The sequence below is a fragment of the Budorcas taxicolor genome, chromosome 11 (genome assembly GCF_023091745.1).
Source record: "Budorcas taxicolor isolate Tak-1 chromosome 11, Takin1.1, whole genome shotgun sequence".
Taxonomy (NCBI): Eukaryota; Metazoa; Chordata; class Mammalia; order Artiodactyla; family Bovidae; genus Budorcas; species Budorcas taxicolor.
Window position 1 is genome coordinate 35,615,861 of NC_068920.1, and position 21,822 is coordinate 35,637,682.

Genomic DNA, 21,822 nt, shown 5'->3' on the forward strand with positions numbered 1-21,822 from the left:
ACTCCCTAGTCATCTAGTTCACAATTGTGTCATTCTGATAGAAAAAAAAAAAGTTTTCATCCAGTGGGTTGGAATGCAGTGACTGCCAAATTTAACATTTCTGCTAAACTGGCACCTGCAGTCAATTACAGACTCTCTTGGTAATTCTCATACAGGTATTCTCAGATCGTATTGTGCAAAACATGGCATTTAATCATGCTCCAAGAGAGATCATGCCTCTAGGTTTGGGCCATTATAAATCTGTTGTTTCCTAATGAAAAAAATAATCCCTAGTTCTACCACAACTCTTAAATATGACTAAAAAATTCCAAAAATAAAACAAAATTCATAGACATTCATTTAAAAAATAACTTATCATTCACCTCTTCTTTTTATGGAGCTCAAATATGGGAACAAAGTAGCCAAAAACTATACCAAGAGGCCTAGATGCTGGAAAATATTATGGCTCACTGGCATACATAGTTAAAATGGTGATAAAATGTACAAATACCAAACACCTCTTTATTCACCTCTAATATGTTCATTCTCACCACTTCATGGCAAATAGATGGGGAAACAATGGAAACAGTGAGAAACTTTATTTTGGGGGGCTCCAAAATCACTGCAGATGGTGACTGCAGGCATTGAATTAAAAGACCCATGCTCCTTGGAAGAAAAGCTATGACCAACATAGACAGCATATTAAAAAGCAGAGACATTACTTTGCCAACAAAGGTCCATCTAGTCAAGGCTATGGTTTTTCCAGTGGTCATGTATGGATGTGAGAGTTGGACTGTGAAGAAGGCTGAGCACCGAAGAATTGATGCTTTTGAACTGTGGTGTTGGAAAAGACTCTTGAGAGTCCCTTGGACTGCAAGGAGATCCAACTAGTCCATTCTGAAGGAGATCAGCTCTCGGATTTCTTTGGAAGGAATGATGCTAAAGCTGAAACTCCAGTACTTTGGCCACCTGATGTGAGGAACTGACTCATTGGAAAAGACCCTGATGCTGGGAAAGATTAAAGGCAGGAGGAGAAGGAGACGACAGAGGATGAGATGGCTGGATGGCATCACCGACTTGATGGACATGAGTTTGAGTAAGCTCCAGGAGTTGGTGATGGACAGGAAGCCTGATGAGCTGCAGTCCATGTGGTTGCAAAGAGTTGAACATGACTGAGCGACTGAACTGAACTGATATGCATTCTTTGAGACTGACAACAGATGACTGTTAGAATGATCCATAATTTTGTATTAGTGGCACTTCTTCATTGGTTTATTAACCTGGATAATAAAGAGTTAATTCAGGAGATGATTTCTTCTCCATACTGAGGTTAGTTCACCCCACCAAATGCCATGTGTCCTCACTAGGGCTCTGCTGGGACTGAGGCATTGGTATGGGGGCAGCTCAGTCCTTTCTCTGGAGCCCTTTTCCATTTCTTCGATGGCATCATTGCTATGTCCCCAAACCATAAAGCAGCAAAATATTGGGAAAACCCCACTGGACAGCAAAGAGATGCGATTACATTTAGCGCTCACATGTCTTCCCTTCAATTATCCACCACCAGAGGGTCATTTTATTGCACACTCCCTCAGGGGGATCTTTTGGATTGTAATAAGCATCTATTTAGGTTGGGTTTAATGGGTTCTAGTCAGCCTTTTTGTGATAATAATTAAGGTGATTGATTCGGGGGCTTTTAGAAATAATAGAGTGAAGGCAACATCATGTTCTAGTTATCAGATGTTTTAATTAATAATCCAAAGGGGAGAATTGAAGTAAAAGGGAAGTAAGGTTATTAAATAAACAGTCATGGTCTGTCCTTTGTGCCCACAGTGCCTTTCGTGCTGGGAGATCTTATTAGAATCGTGTTGTACATTCTTCTGTGCCCCTTGACTTCATTCTGTGTCTTAGGTTATTTGCAGAACTGTTTGTATTCCAAGAGTGAGAAGATGCTGGGATCCAGGGATTTGGGGGCCAGAGTCATCGTTCAGTCCTTTCCGGAGGAGCCCAGCCGGGTCCAGCTGGAAGGAGTGCAGTTCCGGGACTTGGGGCAAGCCTTCCGTGAGCACGTGAGCTCACTGATGCTGATGGGAGCTATGAGAGGTGAGGAGGCCCAGGCATAATGTCTCATCTTTCTTCTTCTATATTCAAGGCTCTCCATGCAAGGGGGTCCTGGTAGGTGGTATGTGGGAACATGAAGGGTTCAGAGATGGCTAACTATACCGTAGATCTATGGTTTAAAGAGTCACTTGGAGAGCTTATTAAAATTCTTAGGTAGAGACCCTGTCTCAGACAAATTGTGATCCAAAGTCAGCCTAGAAAAACTGAATTTTTAACCTGATTCTGGAACAAGTAATCCAAGTTTCCCTTTGAGAAATGTTACTATAGTTACAGCAGATATGGAGGGAACCACACAGATCCATGTTTTGAATCCTGCTACTACAACGTACTGGGTTTGTAACTACAGATGGATTGACATTAAATAGTATAAATTATCAGTCAAGGCTAGTGGAAAGCATTTTGGGAAGATGTTCTAACGCAGAGGAATCCCCTGCCTGGGAAAAGTGGGAAGAATGGCTGAGAACCAGGCTCTCTTCCTGGGGACAGAGAGCAGACAGAGCATGCAGACCTTGGCCAGACCTGAAGAGACACGAGGGAAGCAGCAGACATCCAAGGCAGGTGGGGACGAGTAGATAAAAAGATCAGAATCAGAAAAGAAGAACATGACCAGGTGTACTGGTAAAGGCTCTGAGATCAAAGTTGGAGGGGTGTAGGAGCATCTAGGGTGAAATTCCAATGCTAGAGTCTGATATATGGAGTTGAGAGATGGGTACAGATGCTGAGTGATGAGGACAGCAGCCCCGTTGCATGGTTACGCTCCTCTGCCCTCAGCACCTCAACACCCACACAGTCAAGCTCTCCCTTCCTTGGTAAGGTGGTGCTCCAGACGTCAATGCCTGACAAAGCACATCAGGGCATATGGGAGGATCAGTGGGGCTTGAAAAGTGCTAGGATTACAACAGACATTGACAAAGTAATCCATGAGGTCATTGAAGGCAGGATCCTGGCTAGCAGCACTTTTTCTCATTTCAAATTATCTGCTTACCAAGAATATCTCTCCTAATTTTCTAAGATCTCTTCCACCTTATTTATTTCTACACTCATTAGGGGTATGGGTCCCTCACATGGTTCTTTCCCAAGTACATTAGGATGATCAGAATCTTTGTACCCTTCTTTCTGGTTCTTCCGTCTCCTGGTGCTTATAATGCTGAGGAATATTTGATGTGGGTCAGTTCCAGTAGACGTGAGGGGAGCAGTCACATAGTGGTTATCAATTGAACATAATCAACAGCTCCCCATCAAAAATTTACTCAGTCTGCCTCCTCAACCTCTGCTTTCGAGTACCTGCACCTTTATTTATTTATATGTTTCTTAGGTTTTATTTGAAAAAGGGTTCAGTGCTTGGACTTCCCTGGTGACTCAGATGGTGAAGAATCCGCCAGTAATGCAAGGAGACCCTGGTTCGATCCCTGGGTTGGGAAGGTCTCCTGCAGAAGGGAATGGCTATCCACTCCAGTATTCTTGCCTTGAAAATTCTGTGGACAGAGGAGCCTGGGAGGCTACAGTCCATGGGGTTGCAAGTTGGACAGGATTGAACGGCTAACACTTTCACTTTTCCTTTTCAGTGCTTAACCAAAGTTTGAAATCCACTGAATTAATACATTATCTCCTGTAGGTCTCTGTTAAAATGCAAATGTGTTTCCTGGGAGGGGGAAACCCATTAACCCAGAGGTTAGAAACTTCTGGCACGCTTGCCAAAGAATCCTTTATTGTTTCATGCCCTACAGGCTCTCATGACCTGTGTGGCCAGCTGTCCTCAGTCACGGGAGTTAGAGGGTGTCGTAATCTTTGCTTGATGTTTCCTTTAGAGGTTTACCGGTCCCTGAACTCACCCACTATAGCTCTGTTAGCACATTAGTCCTTACTGGTTGTTCAGATGTACCATTGTATTCCGAGGGGCAAGCAGTGATGTTATGGTGGAGACCTGGTCAGGAAAACTCTGCAGCAGGCAGTGTTTCCTACATGAGTGGGTGTGGATGGGCTAACTTATTAGTGAGTGATGTGAAGGCATCTGGTACTGGGATCAAGGCGAATCTATAGACCCTGTGTCTATAGACACATTGTAGTTGAGATTTTTCTAGAGAGTCCCAATTTAAAGGTCAAATTATTGCATAAACCAAAGCCATTTTTCTAATACTTCAAACATTTGGTATCAATATAATCTCCCTCACTGTCTGGAAATAATACAAAGCTTCTTTTTCAGGATTTATAATTTTATTATACAAATAAAATATTTTAATTATTTTAATGTGAGTTTTCTCCATCAGACTCAAGATACACAAATGCAGAATTTACTTAGTTTTATTTATCTTTATACCTCTGGCACAAGACATAATTCCTGAAATATATAGTTGATACTCAGTAAATAGTTGTTCATTAATTGATTCAGTCCACATGTATCGATTTGGGAGGTCATAAAATATGTTCATGGAGCCAGTGTAATGATTTTCGTAAATGTCAGTTTCTCTTAGCACAGTAGAAGGTATTTCCCCTCCAGTTCCACAAACCACCATATTCAAATGTGAGAGTTCTGGTCCTCAGACTGATCTCTAGCTTTACTTACAATTTGGATAAATCAGGAATTTGGGATTAACAGATTCACATATGTGAAATAGATAAACAACAAGGACCTATTGTATAGCACAAGGAGCTGTGTTCAATATTTTGTAATAATCTGTAATGGAAAAGTTTATGAAAGGGAATATGTATATATACACATGCTGCTGCTACTGCTAAGTCACTTCAGTCATGTCCGACTCTGTGTGACCCCATGATGGCAGCCCACCAGGCTCCCCTGTCCCTGGGATTCTTCAGGCAAGAACACTGGTGTGGGTTGCCATTTCCTTCTCCAATGCATGAAAGTGAAAACTGAAAGTGAAGTCGCTCAGTCGTGCCCGACTCTTAGCGACCCCATGGACTGCAGCCTACCAGGCTCCTCCATCCATGGGATTTTCCAGGCAAGAGTACTGGAGTGGGGTGCCATTGCCTTCTCCGATATATATATATGCACATATACACATATACACACACACATATATACACATATACACACACATATATACATATATACACATATACACATAAATATACATATATACACATATACACACATATATACATATATACACATATACACACATATATATACATATATACACATATATATGTATAACTGAATTACTTTGCTGTATGCATGAAATATTGTAAATCAACTATACTTCAATTAAAAGGATAACTTCATAGCTCAAGATATAATGACTACCTCTCCTCATGCTGGATGCAGTTTTCAGAGGTCAGAATTGGCCTGTAAGCCTTAGCTGTTTGTTTCTTGAGCTGTTATCCACTACATTGTGATGAGAAGTGGAAGTGAAGTCGCTCAGTTATGTCCGACTCTTTGGGACCCCATGGATTGTAGCCCACCAGGCTTCTCCGTCCATGGGATTTTCCAGGCAAGAACACTGGAGTGGGTTGCCATTTCCTTCTCCAGGAGATCTCCGCGACCCAGGGATTGAACCCCGGTCTCCCACGTGGTAGGCAGACGCTTTACTGGCTGAGCCACCAGGGCAGTCCAAAGAGTAGATACCAAAGATGGCGGCCACCAGGACATCTTGAGAGCCAAGCATTCCTCATGGTTGGCCATACTATCTCTTTCTCAGATGGTTTGCTTTTCTAACATGTGGCCCTTGGATTCCACTTTGGTTATCTTTGGTGTCTTTAAGATACATTGGTCTAAGCTGCCTGCTTTTTAAATTGCTGCTGCCAGCTCCTTATTTCTTGAATTTTATTATTGTGTGGAAGAATGTTCTTAGTTATATTCTAGCAGTATTTGGGGATGATCAACAGAATGTGAGGAACCTTTGAGATTCCGTACTGTTTACCTTCCTCTTTGTTGTTCAGGTTCCTATTTGCAGGGTTGCACAGTGTGGCGGTCCTTCAGCAGAGGCCTCAGCGTGTCCCAGACCTCAAGCCTGAAGGTAGACAGTAACGTGTTCTATGATATTTCAGGCCATGCACTGCTGGTGGGTAAGTGAAATGAGCTGGTTTAACTTCGACATTCTGGTGGAGGATGCATTATTATTTTTTTTTAAATTATTGTTCCTAGATTTGAATTTCCAATTTGTAAAAACTTTAGTCTCCGATCTTTAGAAATAGGCTGTAGTTTGAAATTCTAGTTGTAAATTCAGTCATCTTTAATTGGCTTACTAAGCTTTACCCATAGGAAATGGATTTTTATTTTTTGTTTCTTTAAATTTATTTTAAACATTTTATGGAGGTATAGTTGGCTTATAATGCTGGGTTAATTTCTGCTATACAGCGAAATGGTTCAGTTATGCACATATATACATATACATATATATATTCTTTTTTCATTTTCTTTTCTATTATGGTTTATCACAAGATATTGAGTATAGTTCTCTGTGCTCTATAGAAAGACCTTGTTTATCCATCCTCTGTATAATGGTTTGCATCTGCTAATCCCCAACTCCAAATCCTTCCCTCTCCCACCCCACTACCCCCCTGGCAACCACAAGTCTGTTCTCCATGTCTGTGAGTCTGTCTCTCAGGAAACTGATTTTTAAAGATGGACATTTCAGTTCATGTTAATCAATATACAATAAATACAAAATTTATTGTCAGCAATTTTAACAATAATTCAAAGTCACATAAATATGCCTTTGTGCAGCCTCATGAAGTGTCAACCTGGATGTTGAACAAGGAATTAAACATTTTTGAATGCTGTTCTTCACTCCTTCTGTGGCTTGTCGAAGAAGCCTATGTTTTAAGAATTTTCTAAATGGTCATCTGTATTGACATTTGTTTCCTAAATTCCATTCCCTCTGTGATGCTTAGAGTTATCCTTAAAAATACCAGACTGGATCATCTTAAAGCCCTTTAAGAATTTATTTCTTTTAGAATCTAATCCAGAATCCTTACTCTGGCTTAAAAAACTCCCTCAGTGGCACTGCTTCTACTAACCTTGGTATACCTGTCTTGCTCTTTTTCTCTCCCTCTGTACTCTCACTACACTGACCTCTTTTAATTCTTTCAAAAGGCCACACTTTCTCCTGCCTCAGGACCTCTGCACCGCTCTTGCCTTCTGTTCATACCATTCATTCTCCTCCTATGATAGCCCTCCCCAACACTCCCAAATCAAGTCTGTCTGTTTAAACTCTTTTATCACCAATCATTACTTATTGATTTAAAATTATACATCATGTTTCTGATCATCTGATCAATGTCTGTTTTTCTATTAATACCAGATTTCATGTGAACATCATCTCCTTAGTACTTAACAGAACTTTTAAATAGTGCATTTGGAGATATATTTGTTGAAAGAAATAAATCTGTTAATGAACAAAAGGTCTCTGGTTTTATCAGAATAGTCAAATCAGAGGTTTTCACTGAAAGGAAAACTGTAACTGTACTTGTTACTAGTGTTTTCTATTTAAATTAATTCTGTGATATCATCAGTGGGAAAATGTGCATGTTTCATTTAGGAATGATCTGTTAAGATAAAAGCTGGAAAGGTTCTAACTGTGGGAGGGAAATAGTTTAGTGAGAAAATATGGATCATGTAAACTAACTCCCGGGCTTCCCTGGTAGCTCAGCTGGTAAAGAATATGCCTGCAAGGCAGGAGACCCCAGTTCAATTCCTGGGTCAGGAAGATTCCCTGAAGAAGGGTAGGCTACCCACTCCAGTATTCATGGGCTTCTCTGCTGGCTCAGATAGTAAAGAATCTGCCCGCAGTGTGGGAGATCTGGGTCCAATTCCTGGGTCAGGAAGATCCTCTGGAAAAGGATAGGCTACCCACTCCAGAATTCATGGGCTTCCCTGGTGGCTTAGGCGGTAAAGAATCCGCCTGCAATGTGGGAGACCTGGATTTGATTCCTGGGTTGGGAAGATCATGGGGAGGAAGACATGGCAACCCACTGCAGTATTCCTGCTTGGAGAATCCCCCTGGACAGAGGAGCCTGGTGGGCTTCAGTCCATGGGATCCCAAAGAGTCAGACATGACTGAGTGACTAAGCACCGCACAAACTAACACCAGCTCTAAAAGGCTAAGGGCTAAGGACAGTAGAAGTTATCAGGTGCAAGGCAGTCTGATTGGAAAAGGACAGGGCAGTCAGACTAACACATGGAAGGCTGGCTTTGCTTATTTTTACTTTTATTGCTGTAAAGGAAAAGTTTGTTGAAACCTGGTGCAGAAATTCAGGGAGGCACCATAACAATATTATTTTAGACGGAAACAATTTTGTGGAATTGGTATTAACTAAGCAAGGAATAAAACCTGCAGGAGGAATTTGGCCTTGACTGCTTGGATATCGTGAGTGGAGGCTCTTTGATCTCTACTGTGTTGTAGGTGATGGAATTAGAATATCTGTCAGTGAATTTTAGATAAGTTACTCAATTCATGCAAAATAAGTTTACAGGCTCAGATGCATGAAATGACATAGGAAACCCAGATATCTGAAGACCTAGAAGAAAGGGGATCTGTGGGGCTGCTCTGTATGGATGCTGCACGGTTGACCGAGTCTCTGTAGAATCCATGTGTGCATGCTAAGTTGCTTCAGTTGTGTCTGACTGTGACCCTATGGACCGTAGCCTGCCAGGCACCTCTGTCCATGGGATTCTTCAGGCAAGAATGTTGGAGTGGGTTGCCATTTCCTTCTCTAGGGGATCTTCCTGACCCAGGAATTGAACCTGCGTCTCTTAGTCTTTTGCATTGGCAGGCAGTTTCTTTACCACTAGCGCCACCTGGGAAGCCCTTCTGTAGCGTGGCCCATGCCCTTTTATTCTGTTCTATTTCAAACCTCCGATCTGAGTGTGAGTGTCTCAGAGCCTGTCTAGCCTGTTTATCCAGGACGTTCCAGATCTTCCAGGGGAAGAGAGGGGCATGCAGATGGTTGGTGGCCAATTCAAAGAGCTCAGGGTGGGGCTGGACATAATACGGGAGTGTGTGCGATTTAACTATAGAGACAGTCACTTAGATTCTTCTTAAGAAGTAAAACAATAGATCTATTTCTTTGTTATTTTTATTTAAAATGAGCTTCTGATTTCTCTGATAGCTCGGTTGGTAAAGAATCCGCCTGCAGTGCAGAATATCCTGCTTTGATTCCTGGGTCAGGATGATCCCCTGGAGAAGGGAAAGGCTACCCACTCCAGTATTCTGGCCTGGAGAATTCCATGGACTACTGTTTATGGGATCGTAAAGAGTTGGACACGACAGAGTGACTTTCACTCACACTCTGATTCATGAAGTTCTAGAACTAAAAGTTTCACATAATCTGTGTCTGATTCATAGATAAAAACACACGCACAAATTGAAGCAAGCCACACCAAAACAAGAAATAGTATTAAAGAGGCTCTCATTTTCCTGGGTGGCACAAAATGTGCTGAACTAACATCATCTTTTGTTCTCAGGTACATCCCCCGAGATAAGGTATATCCCTTGGGAGGTTATTCCTGGAGGAGAAAAGGGTAAATATGTAAATAGGTTTTAAATTTATTACCATCTGTTTAAGTTGTCATACATTTTATAGATAGGGCTGCTGGCAGAATGTTAGATGTCTTAAATTTGTTGAACACACTAGATGTTTACAGCTGTCTATATAATATATGTATACGCATGATGAGAACTATAACATATATTAGTAGAAATAAGAATGTTGGGTTGAGTACATATGAATTATGTTGGCGAATTCCCTTTTCTTAAATTAGGCTGGTCAGAACAGGGGAACATAATAAGAAACAATGTGATCATTCGTGTTTCTGGTGCTGAGGGACTCTCCAGTCCTGAAGTGGTGACACCGTCTGGTATCTACATCCGCCATCCCACCAGTGTTATAGAGGTAAGAGCTTCAGATCCTCCAGGGAGATCGGAGCTGAGAGGCATAATGTTCACTCTGAAAATTATCCCGAGTGGCAGCATCAGTGTTGCGGGATAAATCACTTACTTGCTGCACATTGGTAATGGGAAACTACTTTATGATTTTTGATTAAATAGTTTTAGGATAAATGTAATCATTTCCTCAGAATTCCCATTAACATTCTTTGAAGCAATGTCTTTATGAACTGAAATGAAGTAAATACTGATTACTTTCTGGTCATAAAATATCTTCCTGAGTTATATGTGGTGGTCACTGAATTTGGCCTTGATTCTGATAATAATTATTAAAATCTTCATTATGCTATGGTATTAATGTGTTCATACTATTGCCCTTTAAGAGTGTTTAAAACTGAGGGTCAGCAGAGTCGTGAGGTGAGTGAGAGCATGTCAGACTCCAGGATGAATAGAGTACAGTTGACTCTTGAACAACACGGGTTGAACTGCATGAGTCCACTTATACTCAGATTTTTTTCCATAGTAAATGCTACACTCTCATATTATCCACAGCTGGCATGGAACCAAGGACACCGAGGAATCATGTATATGCAGGGCCGATTATAAATTTTACGTCAATTTTTGACTGCATAGAGGGTCGACACCTGCAATCTCTGCAGTGTTCAAAAGTCAGCTATACACTCTGTTGGCCTTGGTTTTTTTAAAAATTCCATTATTTAGTACAACTTAACATTACTTTTTCTTGGTAAATTTCTGTCTAAGTGGTTTAAGGAATTATTTTTTGGGGGTAGTTTAACCACAAATCTGTGAATGAGGAATGGTATCAGAGTAGTATGAAGGCCATTTAGTTTCCCCTTTTCCAAAGGTTTTGTCCTATGGACTATCTATGAAAGGGTTATGGGCCTCACTCTTCAGGACATGGCTCTGAGTATCTACTGTGACAATTATGCCAAGTTCCTGAGGAATGGAGAGAAGGAACATCTCTCTCTCTCTCTCTCTCTCTGATCATCTGTTTTTAATTACCTTCAGCTGAATAACCCCTAATAAAAGTCATGGTTATCTCTTCAACCCTCTGCCAGACTCTTAATTATGTTTATTCCAAGCACAGCACTTACACACTATTTTAGGTGCCTAATAGGGGCAGCTAATATGCCAGGGAGGAAAGGAGGCAGAACTGCATGGACTGAAGGAAACCCAGCTCTAGACACAGAGCAATGAGAGCAACATTTAACTTGTTGGCGAGCACGGGGCTTGTTGCATAGCCATCCCAGTAAGCTTTGGGGACTTAAGAGCTCTGATTTATATAGTTTCTTGGATCGCAGAATCATGACTACTTTGAAATGCCTAGAAGAAAGGACGCCCTCAGAGATGCCCAGGCCGTCTTCCTGCAGGAGCCTAGAATGTATCTAAATCCACACTGGGTGCCAGGGGTGCTGCCTGCTTCGCTTCGCTGGGTAGAGTCTTGTCTCTGGGGCAAGTGTCCTGACTACTAGTTGACTAGTAAGAAATGAGCTGGCTAGCAGCCACTATGAGGATCAGTGTGGATGTTCATTAAAAACCTGAAAATAGAGTTACAATATGATCTGGTGGTCCCACTCCTGAGCATGTTTCTGGAAAAAATGAAAACTCTAATTCAAAAAGAAACATGTACCTCAATGTTCATAGCAGCACTATTTGGAAAAAGTGAAAACTCTAATTCAAAAAGATACACTCACCTCAATGTTCATAGTAGCACTATTTATGATAGCCTAGGCATGGAACCAATTTAAGGGTCCACTGAATTGATAAGGAAGATTGGGGTGTATATATATATATACACATATATATTTATCCATAAAATTATATATATATATATAACATATATATATTATTTATCCATAAAAGAATGAAATAATGCTATCTGTAAAAACAAGGATAAACCTAGAGATTATCATACTAAGTGAAGTAAGATAAAGATAGACAAATATCACATGATATCACTATCTGTGGAATCTAAAAAAAAAAAGGTACAAAAGACCTTATTTACAAAACAGAAATAGACTTACAGACATAGAATACAAGCTTATAGTTGCCAAGTGGGAAAGGGAGAAGTGGAATAAATTAGGATGTTGGGATTAACAGATAAATGTTACTATTTATAACATAGGTAAATAACAAAGACCTACTATAGAGCACAGGGAACTATATTCAACGTCGTGGAATAACCTGTAACAGATACGAGTATGAAAAAGAATATATATATTTGTAATTGAATCACTTTTCTATATACTTGAAACTAACACAAAACAAACAAGCAAAACAAAATGAAGCAAAAGAAATGAGCCGGCTATAGGTGCAGAGAACCAGAGGACCACATACGAGCTCATAGGTCACCTGAGACTTTGTAGACTGACCTGTGAATATATTGATCCCCAAACAGGTTTTCTGATTCCTGTTAGATGCCTTCCCTTTCCATTCATTTACTTTCTTCCTCTTTACAAAGTTAAAAAACAATACAGTGCCTGCATTTGGAGAATGAGATTTTAGTTTAAGGTGGTAACATAAATGCATTAAGTACATTCATTAGGTATATTCCTGACATTTTCGTCTTCAATGATCTTAAAATTCTGTTATAAAATGATCTTAAATTGGCTTGTTAACTTTTAGTCCCTATAGTTGCTCAATAAAAATTAATTGAATATAAGAAAAGAATGGATGTAGGTATAATTCCATTATCAAAGAATGGGGAGAAGAAAGAGGAAATTCAAGAATGGATCCCAAGATCCCTCAATCATTTTGATGACTGGAAAATAAGGTGTCTCATCTGTGTCAGCATTTAGATCCCGTGGAACTCATTTCTGATTGTTAAATTTTGCACAGTCCCCTCCAATTTTGCAGCTGTGCCCCTGGGGTTCTGCTGTGCTGTCTCTTTTGTGTTCTGTTGTCTGGAATGTGCCACAACCAAGGGACTGGGCATATGTGTCAGAACCTAAAAATTAGGAATGTCTCTTAGTGCCTGTGAAGGTCATTTCAGTCATTGGACAAATAGTAAGCTTGTGTTTATTGTATTTTAAGTGGATGATATGCATTAAAATGTATCTTAGAAGTATATTTTTATTCCAAAGTGATAATCAGGAGGCTACAACAGTGATGGGGTGGTGCGTGAGGTGTAGTTTGTGAGGGGTGTGTGTGTGTGTGTGTGTGTGTGTGCAGTTTGGCACAATATTTTTTTTTAAGCTATGCGTTACTGTGAATCAATAGGATTTTTCTTTTTTTAAAAACTTTTAATTTTTAAATAATTTTAGACTTAGAAGTTGCATAAACAGAACCAAGAGTTCCTATGTGCCTTTTCCCCAGCTTCCCCCAGTGGTAGATAACATAACCATTCAGTTCAGTTCAGTTCAGTTTAGTCACTCAGTCGTGTCCAACTCTTTGCAACCCCATGAATTGCAGCACGCCAGTCCTCCCTGTCCATCACCAACTCCCGGAGTTCACTCAGATTCACATCCATCGAGTCAGTGATGCCATCCAGCCATCTCATCCTCTGTCGCCCCCTTCTCCTCCTGCCCCCAATCCCTCCCAGCATCAGAGTCTTTTCCAATGAGTCAACTCTTCTCATGAGGTGGCCAAAATACTGGAGTTTCAGCTTTAGCATCATTCCTTCCAAAGAAATCCCAGGGCTGATCTCCTTCAGAATGGACTGGTTGGATCTCCTTGCAGTCCAAGGGACTCTCAAGAGTCTTCTCCAAAGCCACAGTTCCAAAGCATCAATTCTTCGGCTCTCAGCCTTCTTTACAGTCCAACTCTCGCATCCATACATGACTGCCATAGGGCAATGGCACAACCAGGAAATCGGTGTCGGGACTATATTATGATGTAAACAAAAGCCTTTAGATTTGAAGGTGACCTAATCCCAGTGGCTGGACAACCAATCCAAAAAGCCTACATTATAGACATTGACCTTGAAATCTCTGGCCTAGCCTGGCAGGAAGGAAGAAATGGAGCTGATCCTTAATTAAGTCTCTGCAGTGATTTGTAGTTGTAAATTGTTCCTAGATCCAGAGACTAGGACCAAATGTTCTGCCCAGTGCATGGAATTCACCTTGGCTCCCAGGCAGCCATCTTTACAGTTCACTCACCTTCAACTCTGCCTGGTATAAGGATATTTCAAGTGAGATATTCCTTTTTAGTTTTCATAGCTGCAAGTGGTTCACTTGCCTCACTGCCCAGGCTGCCACTGAGCTAAATTTGGGGCAATTTCTGTGAGAAGCAAAATCTTAGCCTTGTGCCCTTCTTGCTAGTGAGGGCTCAGTGTGGTAGTCCTGTTTGAGTGGCCAAGGAACTCGAGGTGTTCCTTTGTATACTCCTTAGATAGGTCTTGCCAGGCTTTCCAGCAAGGATCGGTGGTGGTTCTTCCATGCATAAGCTGTAGCATTGGGAGCACTTCATTTCCAGTCTGTCTCCCTTCCACACTCCAGTGTCTTGCGTACCTGACTCCTTTATGGGCATTTCTTGTTACCTGCCCAGAGGCTTCACCTTTCTCGTAGACTTAACCTAGTTTGACCTCAGGCTGGAAGGTTTTTGCTCTCCATCAGCGAGAGACTGTGCACTCTGAGTGCTCCAGAACATCCCATCTGTATGTGGGCTTTGGACATTTCCCATGACCAGACCCCTGTTTAGAATAGCCAATGGAAAACCCCTAAAGACCAGTCCTTTGGAAGCATCCATTTGATTTGAAGGGAATTTGTTCTGGTTTGTGAATCAATTTTGTAAGGAATTCTGTGTTTAAAGGCTGATTTCAGCTCTCTAGCTCTCTCCGCTCAATAGCTAATGTATATTTAAGAGCTGCCCGAAGGGTTGACTCACTTTTTTTTTTTTAGTGACTACAGATGCACACCTCAAGGAGCTGGCATACTTGGGCAGTTAATTTCTCTCTGGAATTTCTCTTCCTTGAATGTCCATAATACATTGACTTCCGCAAAGAATTGATTTCCACACAAAATTCCTTGCTTGCCTTAAACCCTTCCCCACAAGCCGCTGGCTACCTGCATACATATGTGGTTTCTTCTCATGAATCGTTTGTAGCATACCCAATTGGAATGGAGAGTAAAAAAGGCTGGAAAGTAATGCCATCCGACTGTTTAAGTGCTTCTTTTATTAAAAAAAGTTAGCCTTGCTGGCTAACAGAAGACCAAAGTTGCAAATATCCTGCCCAACTATAAATGTACTTGGAAAGCATTTTTCTATGATCACCCAGGTGCTCCAAAAATACTGATGACACCAGGGCAGATGATTTAACAAATCTATTCAGTCTCTCAAAATACATGCCTGTCTAGCCAAGACAATGAATAAGGATGAAGTCCTTGGAATATATTCTGGAAATACTTGAATCTTTCCCTTCCTGGTAGAGTCGTGGTAATGAATAAGCATCTCATCGGTAATGAAATAGAAGCGTACATTCAAGTTGAGACAATCATCTCTAACCTCTTGTGAACCTTTCTTGTTAGAAAAGGTAGGAGTTTCAGAAGCTCCCGTTATCTAACTCTCAGTTCTCATATACACGTGACCTTTCTAGTGACTCACGGGGCGGTAGAGAGAGACACAGCCACTCTGCACTGGCTGTGTGGAAGGTGGAGCTTCGCATGTGCTTCTCTGAGGAAGTTTCCTGTTGTGTAACCATAACGGAATCAACAGTCACATTGCTTGCTTGTGTTTCTTTGAGGGCGCTTTTATTTAGTGCTTCCACTGGGCACTTGGATCTGTCAGCTTAGGAACAGGGATTCTTCCAAAGCTGAGGATCATAAGTGCATGTCTTATTTTCTAGCTGAGGGAAGAATTGCGATAACTGATTCAATTGCTAATAAGTGTTCTTTGGGGGAGTGTCTAATGGAAGATTTGATGGTTTAAAAAGATATAAATACCCTCCCAGTAAAAACTGTCAAAGTATTCTTGTTATAATTACCATGTTTTTATATTTAGGTTGGTCTTTCCATCAAAATTTGGAGATAGGATACTGGAAAATGGGTATGGGTCATTTCAAGAACACATACAGACTATTTTTTTTTAACCATGCTAATATTAGCATGGGCTTCCCTGGTAGCTCAGATGGCAAAGAATTTGCCTGCAATGCGGGAGACCCAGGTTTGATCCCTGGGTCAGGAATATCCCCTAGAGACGAGAATGGTTGCCCAGTCTAGTATTCTTTACTGGGAGAATTCCATGGACAGAGGAGTGTGGCAGGCTATAGTCCATGGGGTTGTGAAGAATCAGATGCAACTGACTGACTTTGAGCAAGAGAGTATTTGGGGCCATAAGATTCTTTGGTTGTGAGAGGCTCTTCTCTACAAACTAGCATTCCTGATTTCTGTGCAATTAATGCTAGTAAAACCCCTCTCTTTCTGAGTTGTGACAGCAGAAACTGTCTCCAGAAATTTACACATGCTCCCTGGGGAACAATATCATCCCAGCTGACAAACACAGCTCCAGATTCTACCCAGCCCCCCAAGATAACTGGGGTCTTAAACATGGCCCAGGTCCCCTGAAGTCACGTTAGCATCTTTAATAGTGATTCAGCTTCATATTCAATGATATCCAAAAGTCACTTTTGGCGTGTGGAAAGATATGTGATTGGAATTTTAAGTGGCTTCAGGAAATGGAAGAAGTGCTCAGAATCCAAGAGAATGAAGTGCAATGGAGAATGGGCATCTGGTGCACAAAGAAAGAAGGCGTTCTATGGCTGAGTGAAAGAGTCCTGGCTGGTGGGTTACAGATCCCCGGAGTGAGCGAGCCTTCAGCGCCCCCAGTGAATGAGAGGCTGATATTCAGGAAACAGCACCCATGATTATGTCAGTAAGCCATGTCCCACCTACCAGGTCTCAGCGGTGTTGTCTCCCTGCCAGGCCTCCCATCTCAGGGTCAGTTCTGGCCTTCACTCACAGTTCCCCAGAGGCCAGGAACCTCCAGGGGCTGGGGCACTGGTTTCTCCTTTCGCATACGCCAGGAGTTGAGTATTGTTGGTTTTAAAACATCCTATTTCAGGGCTCCCTTTCCCCCTGGCACACAAGGTGTAGAGCTGAGACTGGGCAGCTTGTTCCCTGGCTTTCCTTCTCTGGGTTCCCATGGGAGAGGACAGATGCCCACAAGTACATAGGATGTATCTAGCATCCTGATCTGTCGGCTGTTCATTCCTCCCACTAAAACAGAACAGCCCACGTAGCATTGACTATTGCCTGGGCTTAAGAGGTTGTAAAGTCAGTGGCTACAGGGATCCGCCTGATATCATAAAGAACTGAAGCAGGAAAGGTGGGGACTTTCCAGGTGGGGACTTCCCAGGTGTTCTTGTGGTAAAGAATCCACCTTCCAATGCAGGAGACATAAGAGACATGGGTTCAATCCCTGGGTTGGGAAGATCCCTTGGAGTAGGGCGTGGCAACCCACTTCAGTGTTCTTGCCTGGAGAATCCCATGAACAGAGGAGCCTGGACAACTACAGCCCATAGGGTCTTAAACAGTAGGGCGTGACTGAGTGACTTAGCACCACGCATGGCAAAGTCATCCATTGTCCAAGACAGCAGGCTCTTCTTAGCTCCAGCTGATCTATGGCTATCCCACAGGAATTGCGCTCAAAATTTTTTTTTTAAAGTGTCTGAGTTTTTATCTCAAGTCTCCTGGTTTTAAAATGGTGCAATAAAATGCACATTTTTGTAAACATTGGATATAAACAAGCAAAGTACCTCTGTGTCTAGTATTACACTCTTTAGGGAGTTGGCTTTCTACCCTGTCTTAAAATATACTATATAATGATGGATATTTGCAGGTATTTAATTGAATTTATATAAAAATAAGCTCATTGTGTCATTTGCTCAGAATTACAGCCTCAAAGTCATATCATCAATTGGAGAATTTAGGTTTTATATGAGCATATCAGTTCAGTTCAGTTCAGTCACTCAGTAGTGTCCGACTCTTTGTGACCCCATGAATCGCAGCACACCAGGCCTCCCTGTCCATCACCAACTCCCGGAGTTCACTCAGATTCACATCCATCGAGTTCGTGATGCCATCCAGCCATCTCATCCTCTGTTGTTCCCTTCTCCTCCTGCCCCCAATCCCTCCCAGCATCAGAGTCTTTTCCAATGAGTCAACTCTTCACATGAGGTGGCCAAAGTACTGGAGTTTCAGCTTTAGCATCATCCCTTCCAAAGAAATCCCAGGGCTGATCTCCTTCAGAATGGACTGGTTGGATCTCCTTGCAGTCCAAAGGACTCTCAAGAATCTACTCCAACACCACAGTTCAAAAGCATCAATTCTTTGGCGCTCAGCTTTCTTCATAGTCCGACTCTTACATCCATACATGACTACTGGAAAAACCATAGCCTTGACTAGACAGACCTTTGTTGGCAAAGTAATGTCTCTGCTTTTCAATATGCTGTCTAGGTTGGTCATAACTTTCCTTCCAAGGAGTAAGCATCTTTTAATTTCATGGCTGCAGTCACCATCTGCAGTGATTTTGGAGCCCCCCAAAATAAAATCTGACACTGTTTCCACTGTTTCCCTATTTCCCATGAAGTGATGGGAACAGATGCCATAATCTTCATTTTCTGAATGTTGATATGAGCATATAAAAGGCATTAAATTATTTAGAAGATAAATCTTATCAAGAATTATAGGTGATTGAAATGATTGAATGGCAACAAGAGTACCTTGAGGGGATTTGAGTTGTATTTGAACTCAGCTGCTGTGTCTCAGAGCTAAGGCATGGCTAGTGCTATCAATGGTTTGTTCAGAGGATCAGAGAGAGGATCAGTCTTTGTGGAGACTTGGCTTTAGGGAGGCCTTTGCCCCCAAGTGTTTTTCACATAACAAAGAGGAGAGCTTGGATTAGGTGATGCAAGTAAGCTTGTCCCTGTGAAAATTTACAAGGGTGTTTTAACATGAGATTTCAGCTATTGAGGTGGGAAAATTAAAGTCAAGTTGAACTGCCTGGAGGAAGAGGAATGAGGATATATTTGTTTTGATTTACAGTGTTGTGTTTAATCTCTGCTCTACAGCAAAGTGACTCAGTTATACATCTTTATATTATTTTTCATATTTGTTTCCATTGCAGTTTATCACAGGATATTGAATACAGTCCTCTGTGGTATACAGTAGCACCTTGTTGTTTATTTATCTTATATATAATAGTTCAGTTCAGTTCAGTCGCTCAGTAGTGTCCGACTCTTTGCGACCCCATGAATCGCAGCACACCAGGCCTCCCTGTCCATCACCATCTCCCGGAGTTTACTCAGACTCACGTCCATCGAGTCCATGATGCCATCCAGCCATCTCATCCTCGGTTGTCCCCTTCTCCTCCTGCCCCCAATCCCTCCCAGCATCAGAGTCTTTTCCAATGAGTCAACTCTTCACATGAGGTGTCCAAAGTACTGGAGCTTCAGCTTTAGCATCATTCCTTCCAAAGAAATCCCTTCCAAAGAAATCCCAGCGTTGGTCTCCTTCAGAATGGACTGGTTGGATCTCGTTGCAGTCCAAGGGACTCTCAAGAGTCTTCTCCAACACCACAGTTCAAAAGCATCAATTCTTCAGCACTCAGCCTTCTTCATAGTCCAACTCTCACATCCATACATGACCACAGGAAAAACCATAGCCTTGACTAGATGGACCTTAGTCGGCAAAGTAATGTCTCTGCTTTTGAATATACTATCTAGGTTGGTCATAACTTTTCTTCCAAGGCGTAAGCGTCTTTTAATTTCATGGCTGCAGCCACCATCTGCAGTGATTTTGGAGCCCCAAAAAATAAAGTCTGACACTGTTTCCACTGTTTTCCCATCCATTTCCCATGAAGTGATGGGACCGGATGCCATGATCTTCGTTTTCTGAATGTTGAGCTTTAAGCCAACTTTTTCACTCTCCTCTTTCACTTTCATCAAGAGGCTTTTTAGCTCCTCTTCACTTTCTGCCATAAGGGTGGTGTCATCTGCATATCTGAGGTGATTGATATTTCTCCCGGCAATCTTGATTCCAGCTTGTGTTTCTTCCAGTCCAGCGTTTCTCATGATGTACTCTGCATATAAGTTAAATAAGCAGGGTGACGATATACAGCCTTGACATACTCCTTTTCCTATTTGGAACCAGTCTGTTGTTCCATGTCCTGTTCTAACTGTTGCTTCCTGACCTGCATACAGATTTCTCAAGAGGCAGGTCAGGTGGTCAGGTATTCCCATCTCTTGAAGAATTTTCCACAGTTTATTGTGATCCACACAGTCAAAGGCTTTGGCATAGTCAATAAAGCAGAAGTAGATGTTTTTCTGGAACTCTCTTGCTTTTTCTATGATCCAGTGGATGTTGGCAATTTGATCTCTGGTTCCTCTGCCTTTTATAAAACCAGCTTGAACATCAGGGAGTTCATGGTTCAAGTATTGCTGAAGCCTGGCTTGGAGAATTTTGAACATTTCTTTACTAGCATGTGAGATGAGTGCAATTGTGCAGTAGTTTGAGCATTCTTTGGCATTGCCTTTCTGTGGAATTGGAATGAAAATGGACCTTTTCCAGTCCTATGGCCACTGCTGAGTTTTACAGATTTGCTGGCATATTGAGTGCAGCACTTTCACAGCATCATCTTTCAGGATTTGAAATAGCTCAACTGGAATTCCATCACCTCCACTAGCTTTGTTCATAGTGATGCTTTCTAAGGCCCACTTGACTTCACATTCCAAGATGTGTGGCTCTAGATTAGTGGTCACATCATCATGATTATCTTGGTTGTGAAGATCTTTTTTGTACAGTTATATAATATAAACTATATAATAAAACTATTATATAATAGTTTGCATCTGCTAATTCCAAACTTCCAATCTAGCCTCTCCCACCTGCTACCCCCTTGGCAACCAGAAGTCTGTTCCCGATGACTGTAAGTCTGTTTCTGTTTCAAAGATATATTTACCGGTGCTGTATTTGAGATTCCACATATAAGTGACACCGTATGGAGTTTGTCTTTCTTTCTGACTTACTTGGCTTAGTGTGGTAATCTCTAGGTCCATCTAGGTTGCTGCAAATGACATGATTTCATTCTTTTTACTGGCTGAGTGATATTCCATTATACATACACAAACCTACACACACACACACCACAGCTTGTTTTTCAGAATGAATGTATGATCAAGGTATATCAATATGACTTGGTAGGAATTAAGTGAGAAAGCAGAATGAGCACATTTAAAAGTCTTTCCAGCAGCCTTATTGTAATGGACTAACTATGATTAAACTATAATTTCTGCAGGGAAACAGGGTGTTTGCTGCTGGTTATGGCTACTTTTTTCATCTTGTGACCAACAAAACATCCCAAGCTCCACTTCTCTCATTTACACGGAATAGTGCACATTCTTGTACAAGGTAACTTTGGGGAAGTTCATCTACATTTTGGGTGTAAGGTTTATCGTTTAACATTTTTTTTTTTTTTGTACAAGACTCATAGAGAAGGTTGAATAATGCTTGGCATCCATGTAAGATTTGATGATATATCTGAGTGAGCATCTTCGGTCATAAGTTTGGTGGTGAAGGGGAGGGGAACAGAGAGAGAGGTCATTTGAGGGGGCACAGGACACAGAGTCCCTTTTGTGGCCAGAGAAGAACTTAATAGAGAGATGAATTAAACTCCCAAGAGACTGGGGGCACCTGGGAGGCCAGAATGCCTGAGCTTAGGAGCTAAGTGGGGAGATGAGGTTTGGAGAAGAAGCTCTTTGCCTGTGACTTGCACACTATGAGATGAGGGTGACTAGTTCAAGGTCTTTGCTATTTAGAGAATACAGTCATCTGCTCGGAGCAAGGACTGGGAAACATGGTAGAAAGGTAAGGAAAATGTGAGCTTCAGAGTCAGTCAGGACTTGATTCAGAGCTGGACTTTAAGTAAC

At 41.6% G+C, this 21,822-nt stretch overlaps 1 protein-coding gene across 1 annotated transcript in view; it reads left to right on the plus strand.

The window, feature by feature from the left end:
- The window catches only part of PKHD1 (PKHD1 ciliary IPT domain containing fibrocystin/polyductin), a 448,252-nt gene that overhangs the window by 175,710 nt on the left and 250,720 nt on the right, over window positions 1–21,822 (plus strand). The window contains exons 39-43 of the mRNA XM_052647828.1: window positions 1,888–2,079; window positions 5,995–6,120; window positions 9,521–9,577; window positions 9,818–9,948; window positions 21,192–21,304. Of these exons, the coding sequence (XP_052503788.1) occupies window positions 1,888–2,079; window positions 5,995–6,120; window positions 9,521–9,577; window positions 9,818–9,948; window positions 21,192–21,304 (619 nt within the window). The remainder of the gene's footprint in view (window positions 1–1,887; window positions 2,080–5,994; window positions 6,121–9,520; window positions 9,578–9,817; window positions 9,949–21,191; window positions 21,305–21,822) is intronic.